Source organism: Falco peregrinus, chromosome 3 (genome assembly GCF_023634155.1).
Source record: "Falco peregrinus isolate bFalPer1 chromosome 3, bFalPer1.pri, whole genome shotgun sequence".
Lineage (NCBI taxonomy): Eukaryota > Metazoa > Chordata > Aves > Falconiformes > Falconidae > Falco > Falco peregrinus.
In genome coordinates this window covers 50,478,711-50,504,018 of record NC_073723.1, presented here as the reverse complement: position 1 = coordinate 50,504,018, position 25,308 = coordinate 50,478,711, and the positions used below count along the sequence as shown (strand labels likewise).

At 35.5% G+C, this 25,308-nt stretch overlaps 1 protein-coding gene across 5 annotated transcripts in view; it reads left to right on the top strand.

The window, feature by feature from the left end:
- Positions 1-25,308, top strand: part of SNTG1 (syntrophin gamma 1) — a 358,597-nt gene that overhangs the window by 222,718 nt on the left and 110,571 nt on the right. For 3 of the 5 annotated variants that reach the window (XM_055800563.1, XM_027792468.2, XM_055800562.1), the window contains 4 exons: positions 745-880; positions 16,457-16,559; positions 17,970-18,052; positions 21,009-21,139. In XM_055800563.1, the coding sequence (XP_055656538.1) occupies positions 745-880; positions 16,457-16,559; positions 17,970-18,052; positions 21,009-21,139 (453 nt within the window). The remainder of the gene's footprint in view (positions 1-744; positions 881-16,456; positions 16,560-17,969; positions 18,053-21,008; positions 21,140-25,308) is intronic. The other 2 variants (XM_055800561.1, XM_055800560.1) reach the window with 1 other exon arrangement.

The window sequence follows — 25,308 nt, the reverse complement described above, 5'->3', positions numbered from 1 at the left end:
GGCTCTGTGGTAGAGCACCAGAGTCCCAATTATTTTAAATCTGTTTCTTTGTGGTTTATATTTGAAAAAGCATAGTCCACTTTAGTGAAGTGTTTGATTTTTTTGTTTTCCTTTGACTAACTACTCCATAATAGTCTAGTGAGACTAGACAAGAATAGCATAAAGCCTCTAAAGCCTCTAAAAGGCAGAAAAAATAAACATACACAAAACACTCCAATTTAATGTAGGAAAAAATAAACCTTCTATAAGCATGGAAATTATTGTCCCTGGTCATCGTTAAAAAAAAATTATTTACGCATAAGGCCTAGAAAATACTGACTGACTGGCAACACCTGTGCTTTCTTTAAACAGGTAACAACCATAGACTGAAAATAAATGTTCACCTCTAAAAGCCAACCTCTGTATTTCTTATGGCTTGACTTGGGCCCAAGAGAGCACATTGGACAAAATAGAGCATGTGTACTTATTTAGCTAGGCAGAAGGAGTCATAAATAAGAGGTGTGCTTAAAGAAGTGCAAATGTGCACACACATAGAGTCTTCTGACATTTTTCCAGCAGTTCTAATACCTGATTTAACTCTTCAGAATTGTCATTGTTCTGGCTATAGTAAAATTAGATGGGTGCCAGGAAGAAGCTTTTTATTTAGAGGTTATCTAACACCTGTACATACTTCTAGGACTTTTTTTTTCTTTTTCTTTTTTTTTTTTTTTTTTTCCTCTACAATGGGTCTTTGTCTTTTGACAGTTTGTTCGGTGGAGGAGGAAGAGGAAAGGAGAATGGACTCTATATATTTTTCAATAGTATCCAGTGTTGGACTGTTCCAGCCAAATACATGGAGGTTTCCAGATGGCCCACCCCATACTTCTCAACCACTAGTATGGTACAGTATGGTACTGGTGTTTTGGTATCCGTTTGTCAGCGCTGGGCCTATTTCTAGATGTATACTTTTTTTGGTTTGGTTCTGATAGTACTGGTGTCTTCCAACAAGTTCAATTTGGTACTAGCTGGTTCCCTGTTAGCTGTTTTGCAAGACTGTGGCCAGTAAAACAGCTTGCAGTAGCAAGAGGTTCACAGATCGTAATAAAAACTTTGGTGCAGGTGTGGTTACAGAGGGAAGAAACTCTTCACTAAAAATTACAAAGGTTACCTATTCTTTAAATTTTAGTGCAGAGATCTGCACCAGTTGTTGCCTTCCTGTGTTGTTAGTACTTTTCTGAGCAAAATGGGGAATAGCCACTGGTAAGACTGAAACAGCATTACCAGGATAATGATTCATCACTTCACGTGCCCTTGTCAAGCCAGTACTGATTCAGCATATTTCAAAGGTTCTAATTATGCTGTCCTGTTAAAAGGAAACTCCTAAGGCAATGCTCTACATCAAAAAACTCCTTTATTTTAACATGTTCGTGTGCAGTAGAAAATACTGAGGATATTTCTAGGTCCCCTTAAATACTAAAATGCCTTCTTTTCTTACACTGATTATATTCTAAGTATAATGTATCATGATAAACAGACATGTTTCACACAGTCTTCACCATATCTTAGCCATATTAAGAAGGTTTTGACATCTTACATTCAGTCATATTTACATGAACAACCTAATGTAAAACACATTTAAAATCCTCTGTGTGCTTTAGGTTGTAATGTATTATTTCTGAATCACTGATTGCAGAGAGAAGTGTTGGGGAGAGCTAGCATTTACCATAGTGAATGCTAACAGATAAAATATTTGTTTAAACATCTTTCACCCTGAAAGATTACAAGGTTTTACAGACTATAAAACATCTTTCAATCAATCAATAAGTGAGGTTTTACAGTAAAATGAATCACTTGCATGACAATGGCAACAAAAACAAATCCGTGTCACAAAGTATTATTTTTTTTTTCAATTAAAATACCAGGTGCTTTGGAATTTGGCTGTATTAAAACATATAAATTTTTACTTTTGCTGCTGTGACTACAGCTTTTAATATCCCAGAAGGTATCAAACCCAGAATCTTTATATCTCAACAGGAAAATGTTATCCAAATGTGCGTGTGCTTTTTTTGAATCATCTTTCTGTATAGATGTTCCTTAGATAGCTTTGAATTACATACCATCAGCAGCACTGTTTTGCCTATTTTCTGAGTTTTTGTAGAAACTGACAACACAAAGACAACTGTAAAACCAGAATTATTAACTTTTGAGGGGCCTAGACTTTCTAAAAGTGAAGCCTGTAGTTTGTGCAATCATTTGTGATAGTCTGACATATTCATCTAGCAGCAATGTAACAGAATTTTATGGTGTTTTTGTTTTCTTTTATTGTTGATGTTGCAATTTTTGCTTCAGAAAACACATCCACTCTATATAACAGTCTATAAATTATTTTTGTTATAAGATTTTATAGTCTCAAATGGTAATTGACTGCTGGCAAGAATGAATTTCCAGGGGGTTATTGCATAATTAGAAAAATAAGAAAAGGTAAAATAAGGGTTGCAATCGGATAAGTAGCCTGATCAGTTTGGATTAATATATCAGATTTATGCTTAACTTTGAAAGTTATGAAGACCTCATGCTATAAACTGGTTAAACCTGCAATTCAGCATATTTTCATCATTAGGCTGAAATGCAAATTAGGGTTTTTTACTTCTTTGGAATTATATGTCAATCTCTTTCCAAAATATCTGTAAATATCCTCCAGGTAATTGATATGCAGTGTGAGTACCCCTAAACTCAGTTTTGGCCAAGACCCTTAAAGTTTAGATGCTGATGAAAATGATCCTAAAAATGCAGAGGCAATATTATTTGTTAAAACCTAATTTTACAGGATAACTGTGTTGCATCCTAGTGCAGCAAAATACGTATATATATTTACCTAAAAGTATGAATTTAAATATTTTACTAAATTGGGGACTTTTTTGCAAAAACTTACAAAGAACAAAGACACTTTCTCAACTCTGGCTAGATGCAATGCAAGTATTCTGCAGCAGAAAGGCTGCATTAAATGTCATGAAAGTATCATCTTATGCTTTTTCCAGCTGAAAACTTTTACCACTGAGCAAATTCCCTGAAATACTAAAATATCTCTCTCAGAGATTAGATCCTGAGCTGCCAAGAAGCTCAGAAGAGGTAACTGCATATATTGATCCAAAATGTTACTTCAAATACAAATTTGTCCAAGAATTATTTTTTATGTCATTGTGAAGTTGATAACATTTAGAACTGAAAAAAAGGAGTAGGCTTGTACATTAATATTTATTGAAATTTAGAATTAAAATTTAATTTCAAAGTCTTTAAGACCGTTTTGTATTCATTTTTCATGAGCATTTATATGCTGGTGCTTGATTAGTGTGACTTTTCGTGAAAAGTAAATGTTAAGGTCATATTTGCCAACAGCAAATTTTATATTTAGTATGTAAATGTGAAATTTGCCACTAGCTGTGTGTTTGACCCCAGCCTTGCAAGGGGATTAGTGTGGGCAAACTCTTATTCTTGGACTGCTCTTCCCCCGCCCCCCACCCCCCCACCCCCACCGCCCACCATGAACTTGGGCTCTGCTTAGACAAAATATTCAAACTGTTTTCAACAATCTTAGACATATCTGTGCTCATAAAAGTTTTAATAAATCAAGAATATACTTCAAAATGCTGTATCAGCTGAAAGACTTTCACTCTTCAAGCATTAGAAACAGGAACAATAGCTGATGTTATGTGGTTTAATAATGTGTATACATTTGGAATATTTCTAATGATCTTTTCACAAATTGCATACATAAAAAACTACTTGTTTACTAAATAAGTTAGAAATTTCATATTAAACTCAACTGTGTGAGCACTTGTTCTGGTAAGTTTGAAGTGTGGAAACAGTTCAATTGAAAGAGCGGGGGATTCTTATATATGTAATAGATAAACAAGCAGTCTCATCGTTTTGTTAATAGTCAGGGCTACAAAACTCAGACCCTTCAAGTTCATTGCTACAATGAAAAAAAAAAAAAGTGCAGTATGATCAACTGTGAAAAGGAAGATCTCTAAATCCTGTAAAATGAATAATTTGATTGGAAATATTTCCTCCTATTGAGGAACACACATTACATGTGAAATTGAGATCTTATATCCAAATTGCTGTCTACTTTCTGTTACAGCTTACTAGAAAAAAACATTTCCACTTCCACCTTCGCTGATTTTTTACCTTATTTAAACAAACAAACAAACAAACAAACAAACAAAAACTGCTGAAAAAGCAAAAGCTTGTATTCTATCTGAAGCTTTCTGGCTTTAGCATAATCATAGAATCATAGAATGGTTTGGGTTGGAAGGGACCTTAAAGGTCATGTTTCACTCCCCCTGCCATGGGCAGGGACACCTTCCACTGGACCAGGTTGCTCAAAGCTCCATCCAACCTGGCCTTCAACACCTCCAGGGATGAGGCATCAACAACTTCCCTGAGCAACCTGGTCCAGTTTCTTGCCACCCTCACAGTAAAGAATTTCTTCCTAATATCTAATCTAAATCTACCCTCTTTCGGTTTAAAGCAATTTCCCCTTCTTCTATCAAGTAGAGGCCCTTTTAAAAAGTCCCTCTCCAGCTTCCTTGCAGGCCCTCTTTAGGCACTGGAAGGCTCCTATAAGGCCTTCCCAGAGCCTTCTCTTCTCCAGGCTGAACAACCCCAACTCTCTCAGCCTGTCTTCATAGGGGAGTTGCTCCAGCCCTCTGATCATCTTTGTGGCCCTCCTCTGGATTCCCTCCAACAGCTGCATGTTTTTCATGTCTCTTCAGTTTAGATACAAGGTGCAGGAGGGTGTCAAACTCTTTGCACAAATCTGGGTAGATGACATCAGTTGCTCTTCCCTCATCCACTGACACTATAATCCCATCGTAGAAGGCCACCAGATTTCTCAGGCATGATTTGCCGTTAGTGAAGCCATGTTGGCTGTTCAGCAATCACTTCCTCATTTTCCATGTGCCTCAGCATTATTTCCAGGAGGATCTGCTCCATGATCTTGCCAAGCATAGAGGTGAGATTGACAGGCCTGTAGTTTCCCAGGTCTCCTTTATTTCCATTTTTTAAAATGGGAGTTGTGTTTCCCCATTTTCAGTTATTGGGAACTTCACTGGAGTGCCAGATTTCTCAAATATGTTTAATAGTGGCTTAGCAACTTCATCCACCAGTTCCCTCAGGACCTGCAGATGCATTTCATTAGGTCCCATGGACTTGTGCACTTTCCTCAGATGGTCTCAAATCTGATCTTCTAGTACAACAGGTAGTTCATTCTCCCAGTCCCTGCCTTTGCCTTCTGAAACTTTGGTGGTATGGCTGGAGCACTTGCTGGTCAAGACCAAGGCACAAAAGTTGTTGAGTACCTCAGCCTTCTACATGTCCCAGGTGAACAGGTCTCCTGTTTCCTTCTAGAGAGGACCTACATTTTCCCTAGTCTTCCTATTATTGCTGATGTAACTACTGAAGCTTTTCTTGTCCTTGACATCACTGGCCAGGTTTAATTCTATCAGGACTTTAATTTTGCTAACCTTGTCCCTGGCTGCTTGGACAATTTCTCTGTATTCCTCCCAGCCACCTGTCCTTGCTTCCACCCTCTGTAGGCTTCCTTATTGTGTTTTGATTTCTCTAGAAACTCCTTGTTCAATGCATTCTTTAAAAAAAAATAGAAAAACTAAAAAGTGTACATTCATTAAAGAATTTCTAGTAATCTTTATTCCAGTTGTAGCTGGGTACTTTAGGAATCATGCAGATAAATATGGAACAATTTGGTTTATTCTATAAATATAGCTGATGGGTTTTTTTTATTTTTCTTCAAGTAACATGGGTAATATCTTTAGTCTTTTCCATTATGCTGAATGTTTTATGTGACTTTTGTATAGGGGATGGAGATTCCTGAGTAGTTAAGTCATTCTTCTAAGTTTTTCCTGGCTAATTGCTGAAATATGCACAACATTTTTCTTCAGTTCAGCTTATGATTATCTGCTGGAATCTGTTGTATTGTAATACACTGTTGGATAACTCATACATTATAGTTACTTTTTTCTGGATTACTGACTGCATTATTGTGCACTGTGTGCCATATAATACCTGCAGGCCACAAGCAAAATCTTACTATTCTAAATAAGAAATAATTATATTATTACCTGTTGTGTTGGTTTTCCCATTTGGTTTGTTAGTAATTTCATGACAATTTCTGGCCTATATCCAGCACTGAGTGTTTTTGTGACAGCTGTTATCACCAGAAAGTGTCATTCCAGTATAATCTGTCTTTTTGCAGATTACTAGATGGTAATCAAAAGCTTACTTAAAGATGTGTCAGGGAAATCAGTGATGGACTATTTAGTATGTTGTATATTATAGTACACTATACCCCAAAATAATCTTTTTTTTTTTTTAATTCAAGAAAATGTCTCTTATTAAACGTCTCTGCTTCCATTTAAAGATGGTTTTATCCATCTTTTGGTGTCTGTAATTCTTATTAGAGAATAGCAATATCAAGAATTGTTTCGTAGCCAACAGAGAATTAATTATAGTTCTGGCTTATTCTTATTACTTTATATTGGACTAAAACCAACTAAAATGATACTATTTGCATGAGTAATAAAGGTAGATTTCACAAGGATGTTGTAAGGACATGATTAGTAGGAGAAATTTCTACACATTATCTGTGTATTAAAATATGGCCTAGATTTTGCTTAAAAGAAAAAAAAGTCTTTGAATTTTTACATCATGGATCCTTGAAGGTAAATGTGCAAAGCCTCTGGAGGTTGCTTAGTGTTCTACAGTGTTCTACAGGTATTGACAGCTTTCTTTGAATAGTATCCATAATATGTGGCTGAAAGGAAAAAAAAACCAACCACAATCTCAGCACAGCCTACTGTCACAGCTGGTTTATGATTATTATGAAATCTGAAGTCCTTGTGTCTTAAATACAAAATCTTCTGCAGACTGATGGTATAGCCTGTTGATCATCTGACTGTACACACCAGCGCACACTGGATGTTGTGTAACTGTCTGGCAAAGCTGTGCAGAAATCAGTAGATGCTATTATAACAGTGGTGTAAATGCTTCTTCCATTTCAGTATGAGTTTTATTTTGTTTATTAAGGGAATCACATATTTCTCCCAAAGAAGCTTCAGTCAATATTTTATTTGGACAATGTCGATGAAATTGATCCCAAGAAAAATCTGGTTCCTCTGTAAATTTCTGAGTTATCATACCAGGAGATGTTTACCCAAATATATAAAATTGTAATGAAAATGTGTAGTATTGGTAGAAGATGAAATATTAATGTTAATAAAACTAGTTGAAACCAGAATTAGGCTAATGGATTTGTAATATTTGACCGAGGATGGGGCTGAGTAGTTTACCTATATACATGGTAGTAATTTTATCAGTCTCATGGAGTTGTAATTTACAATTAGAAAACTATCTTAAAGTTTTGTGTTGTCCAAAAGAGTTCAAGTTTCCTCTTTCATATCTTTTTTTTTTTAAAAAAGTAAAATAAATACTGTTTAGTTTCACCCATGCTAGGAATAGTTCTGCCTGGATTTCTAACATTTTCAGTACAATTAAGGGACTTGCCTCTTAGCCAGATGTTTTGGAACATATTGGATACAAAATTTCAAAAGATAGTAGCTGTCCAGCAGCTGAATATATAACATTCTAAAAGTGGAACAACTGTGGCAGTTTGAAGTAGCGAACTTCTTAACACTGTATAACTACATAGATCACTTAGTGTAGCTGAGTAATCCTAGAGAAGTAGAGCCATACATGGAGTTAGGTAATGCAAAAATGAAGAAAGGCAGTTCTGAACCCTAGCATGTACTCAGTACATATAGATACACTGAAAAACCTCTTGAAACTTGAAAAGAGTTTGGGTTGGAGTCTTCTGGTTCTTTTTTCTTGTCATGAGTAACTGCATATCTTGTAGAGCTGTATTGGCTAATAAATGCATCTTTGTGTCTTTATTTATTCTATGGACCACAGTCCCAGACCAATAGTAGTCCATGGAATATAGGTTGGGAAACATTAACAAGACCTCATTGTTTGGAATTAGAATCAACATTTGCATTAGAAGCAACAGTCTGAAGCTCAACTGGGATAAATTAAAGAATATACTGATAGATCATGGTAAATAATGTGTTAGAATTGGAATCTATGTAGGCAATTCGTATTTTTCATTTTTCAGAACATGGTATGAAGTCTTTTAATACAGGGACCAATGGTTTACCCTATGACCTATGATCAGGGACTGCCAGGGTATGGCGTTCCCAGTTTTGATAGACTTATAATTTTAACACGTTCCAATTTCTTGCTTTTCATAGTATCTGTATTGGAGTAATGACCTTCTAATGATTTAATATGAACTGTGATGACCAGTAAGTGCAACCTTTAGTGAATCAGAATTCAAAATTAGGGTACATGACTGAAGAATGCAAATCAAGTACTTATAGGAATATTTTTTTCCCCCTTCAGCACTGATAACTTTTGCTTAGGCACTCCTATATTACCTTTGAAAAGATAAACATGCAACTAAGCAAAAATTCTGATTGAAAGATTACTAAACATTTCAGTGTTGATTATGGAGGATAAGAAGGCTTAAAAATCTCCAGAAAGCTGTCATCAGATCTTTTAGACAAACTTGTAACTAATCCATTCCACATGTTAGGATCAATAGTTTAAGAACAGATTCTTTTTTCCAACTTGATTGTAAATATGTCACTTTTTACCTTGTAACTGCATTGAAGAAAGAACTGACAGGAGTCTGTGTCCCCTATGTGACCTATATTTTGTCCTTTATTGCCTGATGGATATTTTTATGTGAGTTAATTATATTTCCCATAAATTATTTGCTAAATTAATCTCTTTCTCCTACCTCCTCATTACACTTATTCATGTTGCTTATATCTGATTATTTTAGTCATTTACTATGAAGGAAATATTGTGTGTCTCTTAGTGTCGGCTAATATAAATGGCTTACTTTGCATGTAGGTTTGAAACATGATGAAATCTGTCTATTTTTAAAGGCAGATCACTTTTCTACTAATGCTTTATACAGGAGTCTTGAGGTTGCATGTTCTGGTACATCTGTGTCTAAAGCCCATAAGCCTGTGAAAACAGGTAGGGCAAAGATCAATGAAGGAAGCCTGAATATATAGCTGTAAGATGACTGGTATGATGTTGTCCATTTGAGAAATCATCTGATATTCTAGCTTAAATGAGTGCTGTCACTTGGAATCAATAATAATGTTGTTTCTAAGTGGTCAGTCTGATGGGACTTGTCAAAAAACATCAACCCTGAGTCTCTATTCATGTTTCTCTGAAATGATCTTTTGTACAGTGCCTTAGTAGCTGGAGCATTCGGTGACTTAAGTGATACCTTGATTCAATTCCTATGTCATCTCGAGAAGCCATAAACTCCTGCCTGCCAACTTTCAGAATAATTGCTGAGTGGTAGGCTCAGTAGGGTATCTTTGCTGTAACTACTAATCTTACTGCATCCCCCTGCAGTTTTTTAAAACAGGGCCAGTAGCCAGGTACATGCAGAGGAGGGTTCTGAATAGAACGGCACATCTGCCTGCATCCTCAGCCTATGCACCATTCTGCCCTGCATTTCCTCTTGCTTTCTTTGGGAAGCTACCAGTTCTAGTTTGCAGCCTATTAAGAGTATCTAAATATCTAACAAAGGTTCTGGAACCAGACAGCAAAAAATTTAAACCTCGCACTACAGTGTCAAATGTGGTCTGAAGTGTACTTGGAGTAGGAACTGCTGTCATAAAATGGTTAGTTTGCTAACATTATACAGTAAGAGAAATCTTCTGAAGGGGAAAAAAAAATGTTGATAGTTTTTACTATTATATTTATTGATTAACTGTCATTGTTGACAAATAATGTAATAAATATCGGATCACAGGAATTAAAAACTCATACTATGCTGTTTTTTTAGTGGAAATATTCTGTATTATCTACCTGGCTTTCACTGAATAAAACAGTTGATTTTTTAAAATATACATAATTCAAGACAGTTGTGTGCATGCATTCAAACTTTTAGCTTTGTGTCTGTATGTGATTGTGCCAAAATGCGTGTTGTGGTATCTACTGATGCAGTTGATACTGCTGCATTGTGTAACCGCACCATGGCTAGGTATATTCTACTTTTCCTTTTGGTTTTTTTTTTCCCCCCTTTCTTCCCTGCCAAGATGTTTATAGTTCAAGGTACTCATCCCAGAACTGAATTTTCCTTTAAAGTACACTGAAGAGTGGAATTTGCCTCAGTTCAGGAGAACACAGATCTTGGGGGCTATATAAGTCTTCTATTTCAAATTTTTACTTCATTGATAGGTAAATTTCACTGGTAATTTAAGAGGGGAATTACAGTCTTATTCAGGAAAGAATACTTACTGAAGTCAGAAGGACTTCATGCTTCAGTGCTTTCCTGAATATATTGAGAGAGACTTCAGCATATGCTCAAATATTTTCTTGAACTGGGACTTTAAAAGGTTTTATAAAATTAAATGGCAAAACCATTGTAGACATTATTAAAAATTCAGACTAGTGTTAGTATGTAGAGATTTTATTCAGTAATATCGCACATCACCATAAAATTCCCTTTTTCAAATATCCCCCTGGCAGCCATTACAATAACTTCATGGCAATATAGATACTGTTACTCCAGAAACACTGGCTCTTCTAATTTTGCTATTTCACACACCTACTGGTTCAGTCAAGCACAACTGTTTATTTTTTACTTTCTCACTTTACTCATGAATATCTGAACTTTATGTAGGGTTATTTGTGGTAGAAGTAAATTAATTCTTGATCCCACTTGTATTAAGATTACGCTTTGTATAAGAAAGTTTATTGACAACATTTAATGTTTCTGTTTGCATAGTTCTTTCACATCAACTCATTATACATCAAATAAATATATATATGTGTGTGTGTGTGCGCTTTCTAAAACAGCAGCAGGAATTTAATATATAGCCATAATGTAGATGATGAGTTAAGGGTTTTCAGTGTCACAGCTTCCTCCTGTTACAGGGATGACTTCATTAGACACTGCACACCAACAAATCAATAGCAGTATTGCTCTCTAGATGAAATAAATAATAGAACTAAATCAAGTAGTAACAGCAATACTAAATAGCTTTTCATTATTTAAGCCATACAATATATGTATCAACACATTAAGTGTTACTATTCATTGTTAACTATTAAAATAAAAACCTGATCTAGTTAGGTGATTTCATATGCCTGAAATCTAAGGCATTGTAGAAGATCTCAAAAATACTAGAAAATTGTGCTTTATAGGAAAAAGCCATACATCTTGAATAGCCTCTGGAAATAAAACAGATTATTACCTTTCTATGATACAGATAATAAGCAAAATTTTTTTAATGGTGCCTGATCACACATTATCTGCAATCTTGAATGCAGTGCTTTAGAAAGGGTCAGGTCAAATGCATAGACACACATATTTTCCAAAGGGAGTTTTTCCAAGTCTTACAATGGGGAGATAAAATCTGGTTAGACTTTCGTTTAAATCTACTACTGAGTTAATTTTTTGTCAGGCAAATATTCAATGGATTTAGCACTACAAATTTATCTCACCTTCACCAAACTCTTAATATATGATTAAATATATATATATATATATCTCTTAGGAAGTTGCTGCATTTTTCTTACAAAATTGTTGAAATAATGTTTCTATATTTATTCAAAATTACTATTTCTTCCAATAATATATTTCTTTTTCACTTTTTAGAAGTTGAGTCAATTTATCTTCTTTCACATACTAGGGCAAGTGTTTTAAATCTTTTTATTTGATATAAATTTAGAAATGTCTTCTCTATCAGCAGTAATGAACTGAAAAATCTCTTACTTATATAACTACCTTTCATTAATATTGAATTTTTTTTACCATTTCCACACAGTGGGGGTGATGCTTTAACTCTATTTGAGAACTGATAAGAACTGTAATTTTTGGCTAGCATTATCTTTGGTAATTTGATTGTACAGTTATTATAGAAGACTGTTTCTTAAAGTAGCCACTTTGTATCTTAAAAGGAAGCAGTTAATTGCAGACTATTAACTCACCAAGTAAATATCTAATTTTAACAAGATGATAAATGTTAGTTGCATTTTACCCAATGTTGGAATATTTTTCATGAGGGATGAAATCATCACAGATATCAGTGATCAATCAGCAATTGTATGCAGTATCCTTAGTAAAAAATTTTTATGGAAGGTCCAGACATAGTTCTATAGAATAAGAAGTGGGGGTGGAATAAAATTGGCATACATTTTCCAGTGAACTGCTGTTGCTTTTTTAGTCTACTGAAAAAAAAAATAAAAAATGTGGAATTACTTTAATGCCACTATTCAACCTTCAATGAATCAAGTTCTCCACAGTTCTCTATTTTTGCTGTTTAAAATACACCTTACCCCTGAATGGAAAAAAATCCCAAACTAAACCCTACCTTTTTCTAATATGTGGACTAACATATCAGGCATTTAAGTGATTTAACAGAATTATATCAAGATGTGGAAGTAGACATTGCAAAATGAGAAAAATCTTGAAAGTGTTCTGAATGACTGCAGATTCTTAAGAGTTTCAGTGCTTGCAGAAGTAGAAAATAGTCCCTAGCTTTTTAGTCTTCAGTCATTTTTATCTGCATACGAAATGAAAAAAAATATAAATCTGGAGTTAGTTACTCTGATCAACCTAGCTCTAAGGTTTCCTTATAAAACAGAAAATATGCTTTAACTGTGAAAAAAATGTATAAAGGATTAAGATAGCCTACCTCTCTCTTACGTTTGAAAGTAACCCTGGAATATTTCTAAAACTATCACTTCCAGAAATAACAAACACATACTTTGTCAATGATAGTGTTTGACAAGGTATTGGCAATGTATATACAATAAATGTGGGAGAGCTTTCTTTGAAGTAAAAGAGCAGGATGGCTGAGCAGATATCTATCCATTTCTTTATCTAAAAATTATATCATGATTGACAACTGTTTTCTTCACTATGTTCATGAATTGACTTTAGTGGTAAAAGCTCATTACTGCTTTATTAGTGGAATATGCTACCAGTTCTTCAGGTCCAGATGGGTATACTTGCGCAGATAAATTTATTTTTCCTGAATATACTAAACAAGCAATATATTTACATTCACACAGTCCTCATTTTACCAAAATAGCTCTATAAAGTTTTGAGCTAAAATGATGTTAGGTAATGAAAAAGAGAGAAAAAATAATTACTATGCCAGTAGCTCTGACTATTGGTAGAATTCCACTCGTTTAGTAATTCATACTGTGGTGTATCTTCCAAGCAACCTGTTTGACTCCCAATTTTCAAGTGTATTTTTTCAAAGACATAACTCACCATAACAATTAGTCACATTACTTTTGGCTGTTACCTTTTTTTTTTAAAGTTATCAATTTTCCAATCATGGAACATTTTCCATTCCATGGGCATATGTTGTATGGGTATACCACTAAAAATATTCCTCAGTAAGAGTAGATTTCCTATTGTACCTCATTCTCCTTCTGCATGGAGGAACATCGGTATGGCATAGTGTTTCTGTTGAATGAGGACACAAAGTAAATTAATCCTATAAGGCATACTCAGTTTAAAACAGTTCAGTAATTGTTCATTTCTTATGTAAAATAAAGAAAAAAAATTAAAATAACAGTAAAGCTTTCAGCTGAAAGCTATAAATAGACAATAAATTTAATTAAAAATCCTATTTTCTTCAGCTAACCTTATTTCCCAGAATGGCTTTGTTAATTACTAGAAAGTAAGTGAAATGGGATCAATAGCTCATCTCCTCTTTGTTGTAATAATTAACTAGTAGGGGGTTTTTTTTAGTCTTTTTTCTCTCTTTAGTCTTTCTTCTGCATGTCAAAATCTTGTCATTTACTGGATTATATGCTTCATACAGTGGAAAATACACTTCAGTGTAGTAAGTATTGTTGATTTCAACTAAAATGTGTACCAGATTAAATTCTCCATGCTATGAGATAAAGACATTTGAGAGAGAAAGAGAGAGGTTAGAGGAAAATGTCATAGTAGACTACTTATGGGAACTTCTAGCCTTTACAGAACAATTTATTAACAAATTAAATCATGTAGACTTGTGGCTTGTTTTACCCTTGAAAGAAGAAGGGTTCAGGGGCAGAGTTTACTGTCTCAACTTCTTTCACAAAGTATATGCACTTATTCTTAGGTATCTTGAAAGGTGACATTACAAATTTAAGTTGATAATGCTGTGACTTCTCCACTTATTTCTTTCCCATTCCTGAATAAAAAGAAATATGTTTAGAAAGGCAGAGGGTAGCTGTATTTTTCCTGCATTTTGTCTATCGACACCTGTCATTTCAACAGAGAATACATTCCTGTAATTATCTGCTTTGGCTATGACTCTTCTGAACTGCGTGACTGCTACATAAAAGAGAATTAATTTTCTGTGAAGTTTGAGGATATGGTATGGTTTCTCTGATGAAATTCAGGTCTTCAGAGTCTTGATCTACTGTTTTGCGTATTACAAGTAATCTTTCTATGAAAGAAGTACTACTTACGAATTGTATGGTATAAAGTATATCAGAACTGGGAGGTCCTCATTGAAGAGGTTCACATTACAGATGAAGTTCTTGGCATGCAGATTAAGTTGTTGAAAATTGTTGTGATGTGTGTGTGTGTGTTTATTTGCACACAGACATATAAGTGCACACTACACTGCAAATTGTGCTTTGACAACCACTGTGCTATTTTAAACAGTAAAGAGCCTAAAATTTTAGAATGGATTTCAGATACTGGTTCGCATACTCCATCATCATATTGTTACTCCTCTGTAGCAACCAGTGTGAAGTAGGAAGTACTGTGTTTAAAGGCAAAGTCATACTTTTTTCTTGAAGAATTGCTTTAAGTTTAAGTTAACGTAATGCAGTGATTCCATGTGAAAGCATCCCTGCATACATGCACGTAACTAAATCCGTGGGATAAGTTGTTGATAGGCGTAGATTAAAGAATAGCAATCCTCCATAAATTATTTACAAGGCTTTCTCACAAGCAGCAGCATGACAGAAGGGTTACCTGTGTGTTATCCAGCTACCATGAAAACACAGTAGAAAGGGACCAGGTACATACTCGTTCAAAACGTTTGTCTGATGTGTCACTGTGTAGCAGCTCTCTAAACACTGCTCCCAACAAGCTGGCTCTCTTCACAGTATGAGCGCAGTCACTCAGAGTTGTGGTGCAATCTCCTGTCTTTGTAAGCCCAAATTAAATCAACCCTTGAAGAGTTTTGATGTTACAGAGCCAGAAGAAAAGGAACTGGCTGTTCTCTGAAACAGACCTGGTGTTACTGCTCGTTGCAGGTCGGTTGGACTAGATGACCTTTAAAGGTCCCTTCCCACCTAAACCATTCTATTACTCTATGATTCTTGGCTCTCATGTTATAAACCATTTCAAATGTTATTCCTCCACTGTTAAGTATAGCATTTTGCTTAGTTGCTTTTGTGTCTCCTTTCTGCCACTCTGGCAAGGTGCTTGGAGTGCCCTTTCTCTGCTGTGTGTCTTGAGGTGTCTATCAGGTGTACCACAGGAAAGCTAAAGGCATGAACAAAAGTCTCAGGAGCAATTGTAGGACAGTACAGAAAGGCTAAAAGCATTCACAGTCACATAGGTGATTTACACATTCCTGTGTTCAAAATGCAAGCTTCCCTTTGGCAAAACCGAAGCTTGTGCTTATCTAAGACTTAAAGCTTAAAATAGGTACTTTTCCTCTGTGACTGTAGGGAAAATTAGGTCTCTCATCCATGCTGGAGCGCTTTGGCTAAATTTAACTCTGGCTGTTGGAAAGACTTAGTCATAGAATTATGGCACAGCTGTGGAAACTACTGCTGTTGATTTGGCTGGAAATTTATACAACCTCAGGGAGGGGCAGGAGGGGCAGGAATATATATATACACACACATTTAATTATTTATATTATTCATATCACAATTTATTATTATTATTTATACTGATATTATTATTTAGTATTAGTATTAGTATTAGTATTAGTATTAGTATTAGTATTAGTATTAGTATTAGTATTAGTATTAGTATTAGTATTAGTATTAGTACATACACGCTTGCTAGGCTGGATGATGCCAGAACTGAAAGAAGGAGGTGCACAGCTGAGCAGTGTCAGGGAGCAAGTTTTACAATAGCACAGTGCAAAGCCAGCGGTATTACAGGAGGCCAATGACACGCCTCCTGCCCCTTTACCTGCATGTGTGACTAGAAACACAACAGACAAGCATATAGCAAGCTTTACACCTTGTTTTCTTTTTTTAAAAAACGTCATTGCAATAAATTGCTAAGGAGTTATGTTCTGGTATGTCAAAGCTGTGTGGTGGTGCTTACGTTTGCTAATACATTTTGGTCATGCATTTATTTCAAGCTGTTCTGTCTGTATTTCTCTTTCAGGTTCAGGTCCTTCGCAATGCAGGGGAAGAAGTGACCCTAACTGTTTCCTTTCTGAAAAGAGCACCTGCTTTTCTCAAACTGCCACTGAATGAAGATTGTGCATGTAAGCCTTTATTACTTGTCCAAAAGAAAACTCAGTTCAATGTTCGTGAATGCTTGCAGCTTCCAAAACTACTGTGCCTTGAGGGTGATTGACAGCAGCTTTTTTGTTCAGTGTTGCTGCCTGAATATGAGCTTCTCGTAATTCCAGGTCCTGTAGTAACATTCACCTCAAGCGAAAATTTGCTTCTTTGCTTGAAAAAGAGATCACCATACATTTGGCTGGTATGAGTCAGCAAAGTCACAGGTGAAACAGTGGAATTACATTTAGTTCACAATAGCTCACATCCTGATGCAGGGTATTTAAAAGCATTTTTTCAGGCAGGATCAGGTAACATTTTAGTCTGAAAGAATTTTTTCTTGTAAATGTGAAAATGAGATTGTGTGTGTATGTTTAGAGGGCTTAACTTTACCATTTAAAATTCAGAGGCTCTGGTGGAGATGTCTGTCTACCTAAAAATAAATTACTCTGGGATGATTAGTATTTTGTTTAAGTCCAACTGAGTTTTAGTAAACTAGCCCCATGAGAGGCATACGGAGACAGCTGTCTTCCTTTAATTATATTAAATTGTAAGTGTGGGTGCATAATTGTAGACAGTTGCAGCATATCTAAGCATATTTATATGTCAGCCTGTGCCTTTTGTCCTTGCTGCTTTCCTTCTGCTTCTTGCTCCTAAGAGGGTGAAATGAATGTCTCAATTTTTAAGCAACAAAGAAATAATATTTTGGTTTCAATACCTTTAGCCTTTGATTTTAAGTTAGTAGGAGCTAAATTAACTAAATCATGACGTAATATTTTATACAATACAGTCGAAATACTGTCTTCATCTTTTGCCTAAGTATTAAATTTTATTGAGACAAGAAAAAAATTAGAACATCATATTCTTAAATAAAAATGTATCCCAGTGCATTTGTCCCTTTACGAAAGGCTGTGGTACCACAGAGTACCCGGAGTAACACACAGAAACATGCGTTTGCGTTGATCCTATCATGCTACTTTTGAGGTGCAGTGCTGCAATTTCCTAAACTGTTACAAGAACAGTTGGAACTGTAGACTTCATAGTGAGTAACAAAAGTGTTATCTGACTAGTTCCTTTAAGTGATAACCAAGTGAGGAAGTACACACTTTCATTATCAAATTTCCAAAAACCTCTGGGGTTTTTTTCTTACTAAACAGACTATTAACTCTTCCAAGCAAAGCAGCAGGGTAGGGTTTCTTGAGCCTCCATTCAGCTTACAAAGGCATTCCACTCAAACCAGAAAACAGATACTGGCTAAATGGAAAAAGTAAAGGAAAGTCAGATATGACAAAACTAGTGGGGAGAGGGGAATACATGCTTATATACATACACAAATCTGAATTATAGCGTTATAGATCAATGAAGATTTATTTATGAATTCATACTTGTATTAGGTGCCCCCAGTGACCAAAGCAGTGGCACATCCTCTCCCCTATGTGACAGTGGTTTGCATCTCAACTACCACCCCAACAACACGGTAAGAGTTTACATTTATTTGATGGAATTACACAGAATAATAATAATACTATAATAGCTAAGGGGAAGTATATAAGTATATAAGTGGAAGTAATAAAGGACAGCAACACGGGATGAGCTCTAATTAACATAACCCATAGAGGACAAAAAGACTGGCCAGGTATTATGGCTGGGAATTAAACTATAATAAATTATACCAGCTGAGATTGTGCCTTGATAGATGTGATACTTTTTTTATCTTGGCAATAAGGATTTTGTGAAAGTTTTTTCTTCTAGATTATTTCCACAACACAGGAATTAAAAGTATTCAAATGGAAATATATCTATTTAAGGTAAAGGTTGAAAACTTTTTCAGAATATTTTTCCATTTTTATTTATTTGATTTGTTATCTAATAATTTTGGCAAATGATAATTTAGGTGCATTTTTTTGCGTATTTCTAAGGTGACAGAATTTTACTTCTAGCAATTTAGACTTAAAATCTTACTGAAGAATGATAGCATTATGAGACAAAGTCTCTCTAGGATGAAATGCTACAGGTGTTTGACCAGATTTTTGGTAAAAGATGCCTTAGAAGTACAACAAGGGGCTTTGAACATTTATCTTAGCCAAGAAATGTAAAATTTCCATTATTTTTTATAGTTCTAAAGGGTTTTTTGCTGCATATTTGGCTTTGTGATAGGTGAAAATACACAGATAAAATACAAACCAATAAGTAAGCTGGTGTACAGCATAATTACTACAGATATATTTAAAATACCATAAACATAAGCATTGTTCAGTAGACTTTGCCGTTTCCAATTTTCCACTTGTTTTATTGTTCTTTCTCAATTTACTGGTAAATGTTTTAAATAGGAGCCCAGAAACTTAAAAGTCAATAGCACAGATTTTAAGCCTGACTATAATCCAGGAAACCTTTAGGATTTATACATGTTTCTAGGAGCTGGAACTCATAAAAATGTTATAAAGCCAATAAAATCGGTGTCTTAATGCAGGACAATTAACAAAAAATCTACATACATATGTATTATATATAACTAGTACAGCAACAAGAGAAGTAGACTCATGTCAACAGTCTATATATGTATGCATGTAGAAAGGCCACTGCAGCAGATCTAAACTTACTCTGCTAGCCACTTCAATGCTAACTTTGCGTTCATAATAAAGAACATGCTTTCATTTTTGGGGTTTTTTTTTCTGCAGGTGTTGAAACTGATCTAAACTAGCTACAGTTTCTATTTGAAGTGATAATAATTTAGTGAAACCAAGTCTTTTTCTTTCAGTTTAAATAATATAATCAGATATGTTGAGTCTATAATTCACTCTAAATTAAATTCTTATACTGAAGACCAGGATGTGGTTCTTACCTCAGATGTCCCCTGGTAATGGGAATAGAATGCTTCATAAAAGCAAATGAGACCTCTGTATTAATTCCTAAATTCTGTACAACTCTTAAGACGTGGTCCTTCATTTTTCTCAGAATATTCTCTAGAATTCATTATGACTTATGGCCATAGTCTATTTTTTAATTTATAGCCATGAAAGAGACTTCTGAGTCAAAATTTAGAGTAGACAGGACTGGTTTGGGTCTTTTGTTAAAAATTCAAAATGTTATGCAGGCTAAAGGTAGGGTTAAAATTTCTGGTGCTACCAGATCTATGCCTAGAGTTTGCATGTGAACTTTTTGCTGCATTTCAGCTTTTTCCCTCAAGTTTAATCACAGCTGAAGAAAGGTTCCTGAAAGCATGTCAAAACAACATCCTGGCTTAGTCTTCCTAGTCAATCATTTATTAATTTGGATTGAATCTATTGAATGTTTCACCAGAGATTCAGTGTTTTAAATCAGTGAATCTATTTATGAAAAACCTGCTGTTCAGCTAAATTGATGTCCATAGTGATCATTATTTTATATACATAAAAGATACAGGAACATATATGTAAAAGTAAAGTTCAAGTTGGCAAAGCTTTGTAATTCCGTCAATCTTACACAAAAATTACACTCTAGAAAGATACAAGGAGTACTAAATTTTTGCAATATTTATTTTGTATAAGATACAGGTAAGAAAAAATATCGAGTCTGAGATTAAAAAAAATTAAATGATGTAGGATTGGCAGGTACAGTTTTACTGATATACTGAAAATAGTACATACATTTCAGTGAGCACCATGCTTCTTCGGAGAAATAACATGATCACTAGCACTATTTTGTAAAGTGTTTTTTAAAGAAAGGAAGAGGTGTTGGATTTTTAAAAATAAATATTGATCATTTCACTTTCTATAAGCATCTCTCATTCAAGTCTGTATTCTGTAATACTGGTGAAATTAGACTAGATAATTAAATATACATTGTAGATATGAACATAGACATGATGAATTTCTATTTTTGTATAAGTAATGTCTTGTCTAAATAAGTAAAACGGAAATACTCATCATAAGCGTGTAGTTTTGACTAAACAACTTTCATCACATGTTAAATCTCATGCACAGTTACCACTTTTTGAGTGATGTCATTAGAACAGACATGTATGTGTATATGTGCATGGCCACAGGAAATGAGTAAATTATGGGTGTATAGTGAAAAATTTAGACATCACCTTTATACAAGGTACAGGTATAAAACTAGTAGCTGATGATGTGATATGTAGTAGATGGTCATTTTTATTCATAACTAATTATTTTTTAAAAAAAGGACACAATCTGTTTCCCTAGGTTTTTAGAATAGTGTTTCTCACACTTCCTCTAAGCATATTGATGTGGAGGTCTATATAGAATTATTTTATTTGCGAGAAAAAGTTCAGAATATCTCCAGTGCTAGCTAAAACTGATGCCAAATGATCTGGGGAAAGTGGAATACTGCCAAATGGAATATAAAGTCTCCTAAGCCTTATCTCTCTCTTTCCAAATCTAATGAGTACTTCTAATGAAGCCCAAAACTGAGGACTTTTTAATGTTTTTCAGGATACATTATCATGTTCCTCATGGCCAGCATCCCCAGGACTTAGGTGGGAAAAAAGGTGGTGTGATCTCCGATTAATTCCACTTCTTCATTCACGATTTTCCCAGTACGTTCCAGGATCAGATTTGTGCAGGTAAAAAAGTTCAGAAGGTTGAAACGACTTCTTGACTGACAGATATGAGCCTTAGGGAGTTGTCTTGTGTAAAGGAATGTCATTATTAGTTCCACTTAAGCTGTCAGAGACATAAAACATAAGAACTTTGATAAAGGTCTCTCTAGGTCCACCTTAGCCAATATTCTGCTCTGACATCAGCCAGGACCAGGTATGTGAGGAAGATGTGTGATCTTTCCACTTGCACCCAGTGGTCTGCACATTTCTCAGTTTGAGATTGCACATAGGTCATCATATTTAGTAACTGTTCATGTTCCGGTCCTCAAAAGATTCTTTATGAGCTGCTTTATTTTATAGCTCTGGTTTTTTGCAATGAACTGTGCCATTGAGCTCTACAATGTAATTATATTTTTAATAAGTACTTCCTTCTGTTTGAGTTAAATGTCTTGCTTGGTAACTTCATTGGGTGAAATAATCTTGTTGTTCAGGAACAGCAGTGGCTGGCTGCCTCATGTGGAAGTTGAACCAAGAGCAGAAGGTGGTAGCAAGGCTGGATGAGGCAGTGTCCACACAGACAAGGGCCCTGTCCCACTGCCCCCAGCAGGGGAGCAGAGCAGGCCTAGGGGTGATCTTCAGATGAATCCATCCTGATGAGGTGCGGCTCAGGTCAGGCTGGGAAGTGATCCTACAGGTCAGATCCGAATCAGCAGAATATATGTCCAGGCATGGCTGTAGCTGCAGCCAAACTGAAGCGAGGACCAAGGGTGAGAGCCTGAGCTGATAAGCAGCTCCCTAGTGAAGTGTGAGACAGCCTTCACCCCAAGCTCTTCCACAGAACTCCGATCCCAAATCCCACAGCCACACCATGGCAGAGCTGGCTTCAAGCACAGGCCACTGGTCCCCCAGGAGGGGAAAAAGAGTGGACTCTGGGCTTTGACCAGGGGGAAATGTTAAATAAGCATTCTTGATTTATGTTTTTATAATTTCAGATGACTGTCTTCTCTTTTCCAATTTGAAGGATCCCTATTGTGACCTCATTTTAGGGAAACCCTTATCTAGTTCTGATTATCCTTGTCATTCTCTCCGTTTCTTTTCTAATATATCTTATATATGACAAGGTGATTGGGACTGCAAGGAGGATCCATCATGATTTATATTAAGACTTAATGATGTTTTCCACTTTTTTACTGTTTTTATCTTACATACTTTGTAATAATCTATTACCTTTTGACTGTCACTGAGCATGAAGGTGATGGTTTTCAGAGAAATGTTTGTAGTAACTCTTATATTTCTTTCGTCAATGTTTATAGCTACATTAGGGTTGTTGCTTACATATAGCTAAGGTTATTTTTTTTCCCCATATGTGTTACTTTGCATTTGTTAACATTGAATTTCATTGTGATTTTTCCCCCAATCACTGGGAGAGCTGTCCAAAGCTCATAGTCAGGTTTAAATTTATTGCAACATTGTTTTGGGATGACCATGGCTGGACACCAGGTGCCCACCAAGGGACTCTATCACTCCCCTTCTTAGCAGGGGAGGGGAGGGCAGAGAAAATAAGATGGAAGAAAAGTCATGGGTCGAGATAAAGGCAGCTTAATAAAGCAAAAGCAAAGGCTGTGCACGGAAGGAAAGGAAAACAGATTTATTTTCAGCCTCCCATCAGGCAGTGGTGTCCATTCATTTTCCAAGAAGTAAGGCTTCAATATGCATAGTGGTTGCTCTGGAAGAGAAATGTTGTGATAATGAATCCCCCCACTCCTCTGTTCTCTTAGCTTTTGTTGCTGAGCAGACATCATATGGTATGGAATATCCCTTTGGTCAGTTTGGGTCAGCTGTTCCAGCTATGTTCTCTCCCAAGATCTTGCCTACTAACAGCCCTACTGGGTGACGTATGGGGAATGTTGGAGCCCTGATGCTATGCGAGCACTGCTCTGCAGCATCCAAAACGCTGGTGTGTTATCATCACCTTTTCTACCTACCAGTGCAAAGCACAGCACTTTGAGGGCTGCTACAGGGCTCAGCCAGACCCAGTACAGTCACATAGACCTACAACTTGTCATTGTTTAGTTTAATATTATCCTAGTAAATCAGAAGAAATCAGAAGGGAAGACAAGAATATTCTGGAATGTTCACTTTTTTTATGTATTACGCAATCACATAGAAAAGAAAGTAGCTAAAAAATCCAACAGGACAAAGCAGATCAATAAGCTCATGCTTGTTAAAAGTTTTAAATACCTAGGCATTGTGTGGATTAATTTATCACCTGTATATATAAGAATGAAGTTCCAACACTAACGCTAAAGAATTCTGTGCATTCCAGCATGTAAGTCATTAACCAGAAGACAGATGTGTAGTTACACAGCATTTTTCTCCATTATTCCTTATTCTAACCAATCAGAAACATTAAACTCTTGAAATAAGCACAAAGGACTTCTCATTATGAGGCTGTGGGGCCTTACTAATTGAAATAAACTCTAGCTTTCCTGTGCCTTCATATCTGCCAGCTTAGATGTGGGAGTCTGGGAAGAATAATGTGTTATGCTATACCCTGTCAGCTCATCAGGCATTAGCAGTTTAAAATTTCCTGGTCCTCCATTCAAACACATGTAAATTTACCGTATTAATAAAGAAAAGCTTCATTAATCTTTCTGGAAAGACTGTTTTGTGAAAGAACCTTCCCCGTATCTTTTTTTTCTGTTACGCTCACCCTTCCAGTGTTTCTATGGGTCCTACAGTCAACAGTTACCATCTGCCCCCAGGGGTGGGTTTATGACACCCCTGCCAAAACAGGGGAGTTCTTCAACCTCAGCTTGGGATTTGCATGCAGTTAATTCTATTGTTTCTTATAACACCCTGCTTCCTTCTCTTTGGTCTCAGCAAACATTTGAAAGTTGCACAAAAGCCTCCAATGGCCTTAGTTGGTTATAAGGGCTGTTGTTTCTTAGAAGTACGCTACGTGGGATTGCCAGCATTTTTCCTCTTCACAGAGCTGCAGTTAAAGCAGGTTAGGCACTAGGTGTTTCACCAGCAGGTAACTGTGAAGCTAAAAACAGGCTGCAGCTATTGACTGGTAGTAGCAAAATCATATTTACATGGCTGCATAATCCTTGTTCTATTGAGGAGCAATGGCTGTCCCAGGAATTCAGGGTGTAAACCAAAGGCTACAATGGTTTATTGCCTGAACTGAAAGGGAACAGGAAAGAGTCACCACTGAGGCAGGAGGTGTTTCAGCTTAATGTTTAAGAATGGTTGAAATAGAAATAATTAAGACCATGAAGCATAAAGGGCTCAAAATCCTAAAAAGTCAGATCTGAGATCTGTTCTGCTGTATACTTCAGATAAGATATTAAATTGAATAGAATTACTCATGTGGAAAATTAGGACATATTCAACTGTTCATAGATTTAGGGTTTTAAAATTCAGTCTTCTGCATCGATAAAACAGAAGCTTAAAGTACGCATTGTAGAACCTGTATGTTAGAAATTTTTTTCAGGTAGAAGTGGTATTACTGAGATTTGAAATTCTGGAAAATAAATTGAAAAGTGTATTAATACAAAACAAGATAACTGCATTAGTACTCAAATCTTGAAAAACTGCTCTGCTTATTTTCTCTTTGTGTCCTTCTGTGCTGTCTAACATGAGGAAATATAAGTACTTAAATAAAAATGCAGTATAAATATGAGAGGAAGTGGGATTTTCTTCAAAAAAGAATATAACCAACAGTTTATGTTGCTAGCAGGCAGTTTATATGTGTTTTAAATTACTTTAAACATTTTAAAGTGTGACTCCCTCTCAAAACTTTTTATGAGAGAAAGGCAGATAATTTTTAAAAGATACTGCTATAAAGAGCAACATTAAGGAAAGGATATTGAAAATAATGTAAGAAAGCAACATGAAATAGGATTTAATTAATTGCGTTTTCTGTAGTTAGTATTTACAAGGCTGTTTTCACTATATAAAGCTTAATAACTTTTTATATTTCAGAGTTTGAAAAGGCTGGCACAGAAATACATCATCTTGTTATCACATACACTATTATGCCTCATAATCATATTCTAGCTTTTCTAGTGGAAAGCTTGAGATGCATGAATTCCAGAGGTCATTCAGGTTAATCTTGGAAAACTTACTAATTTCAAGTATAACTCTTGTGTTCCAGAAGTCAGAGAACCTGAAATGTGTAGCTGAAT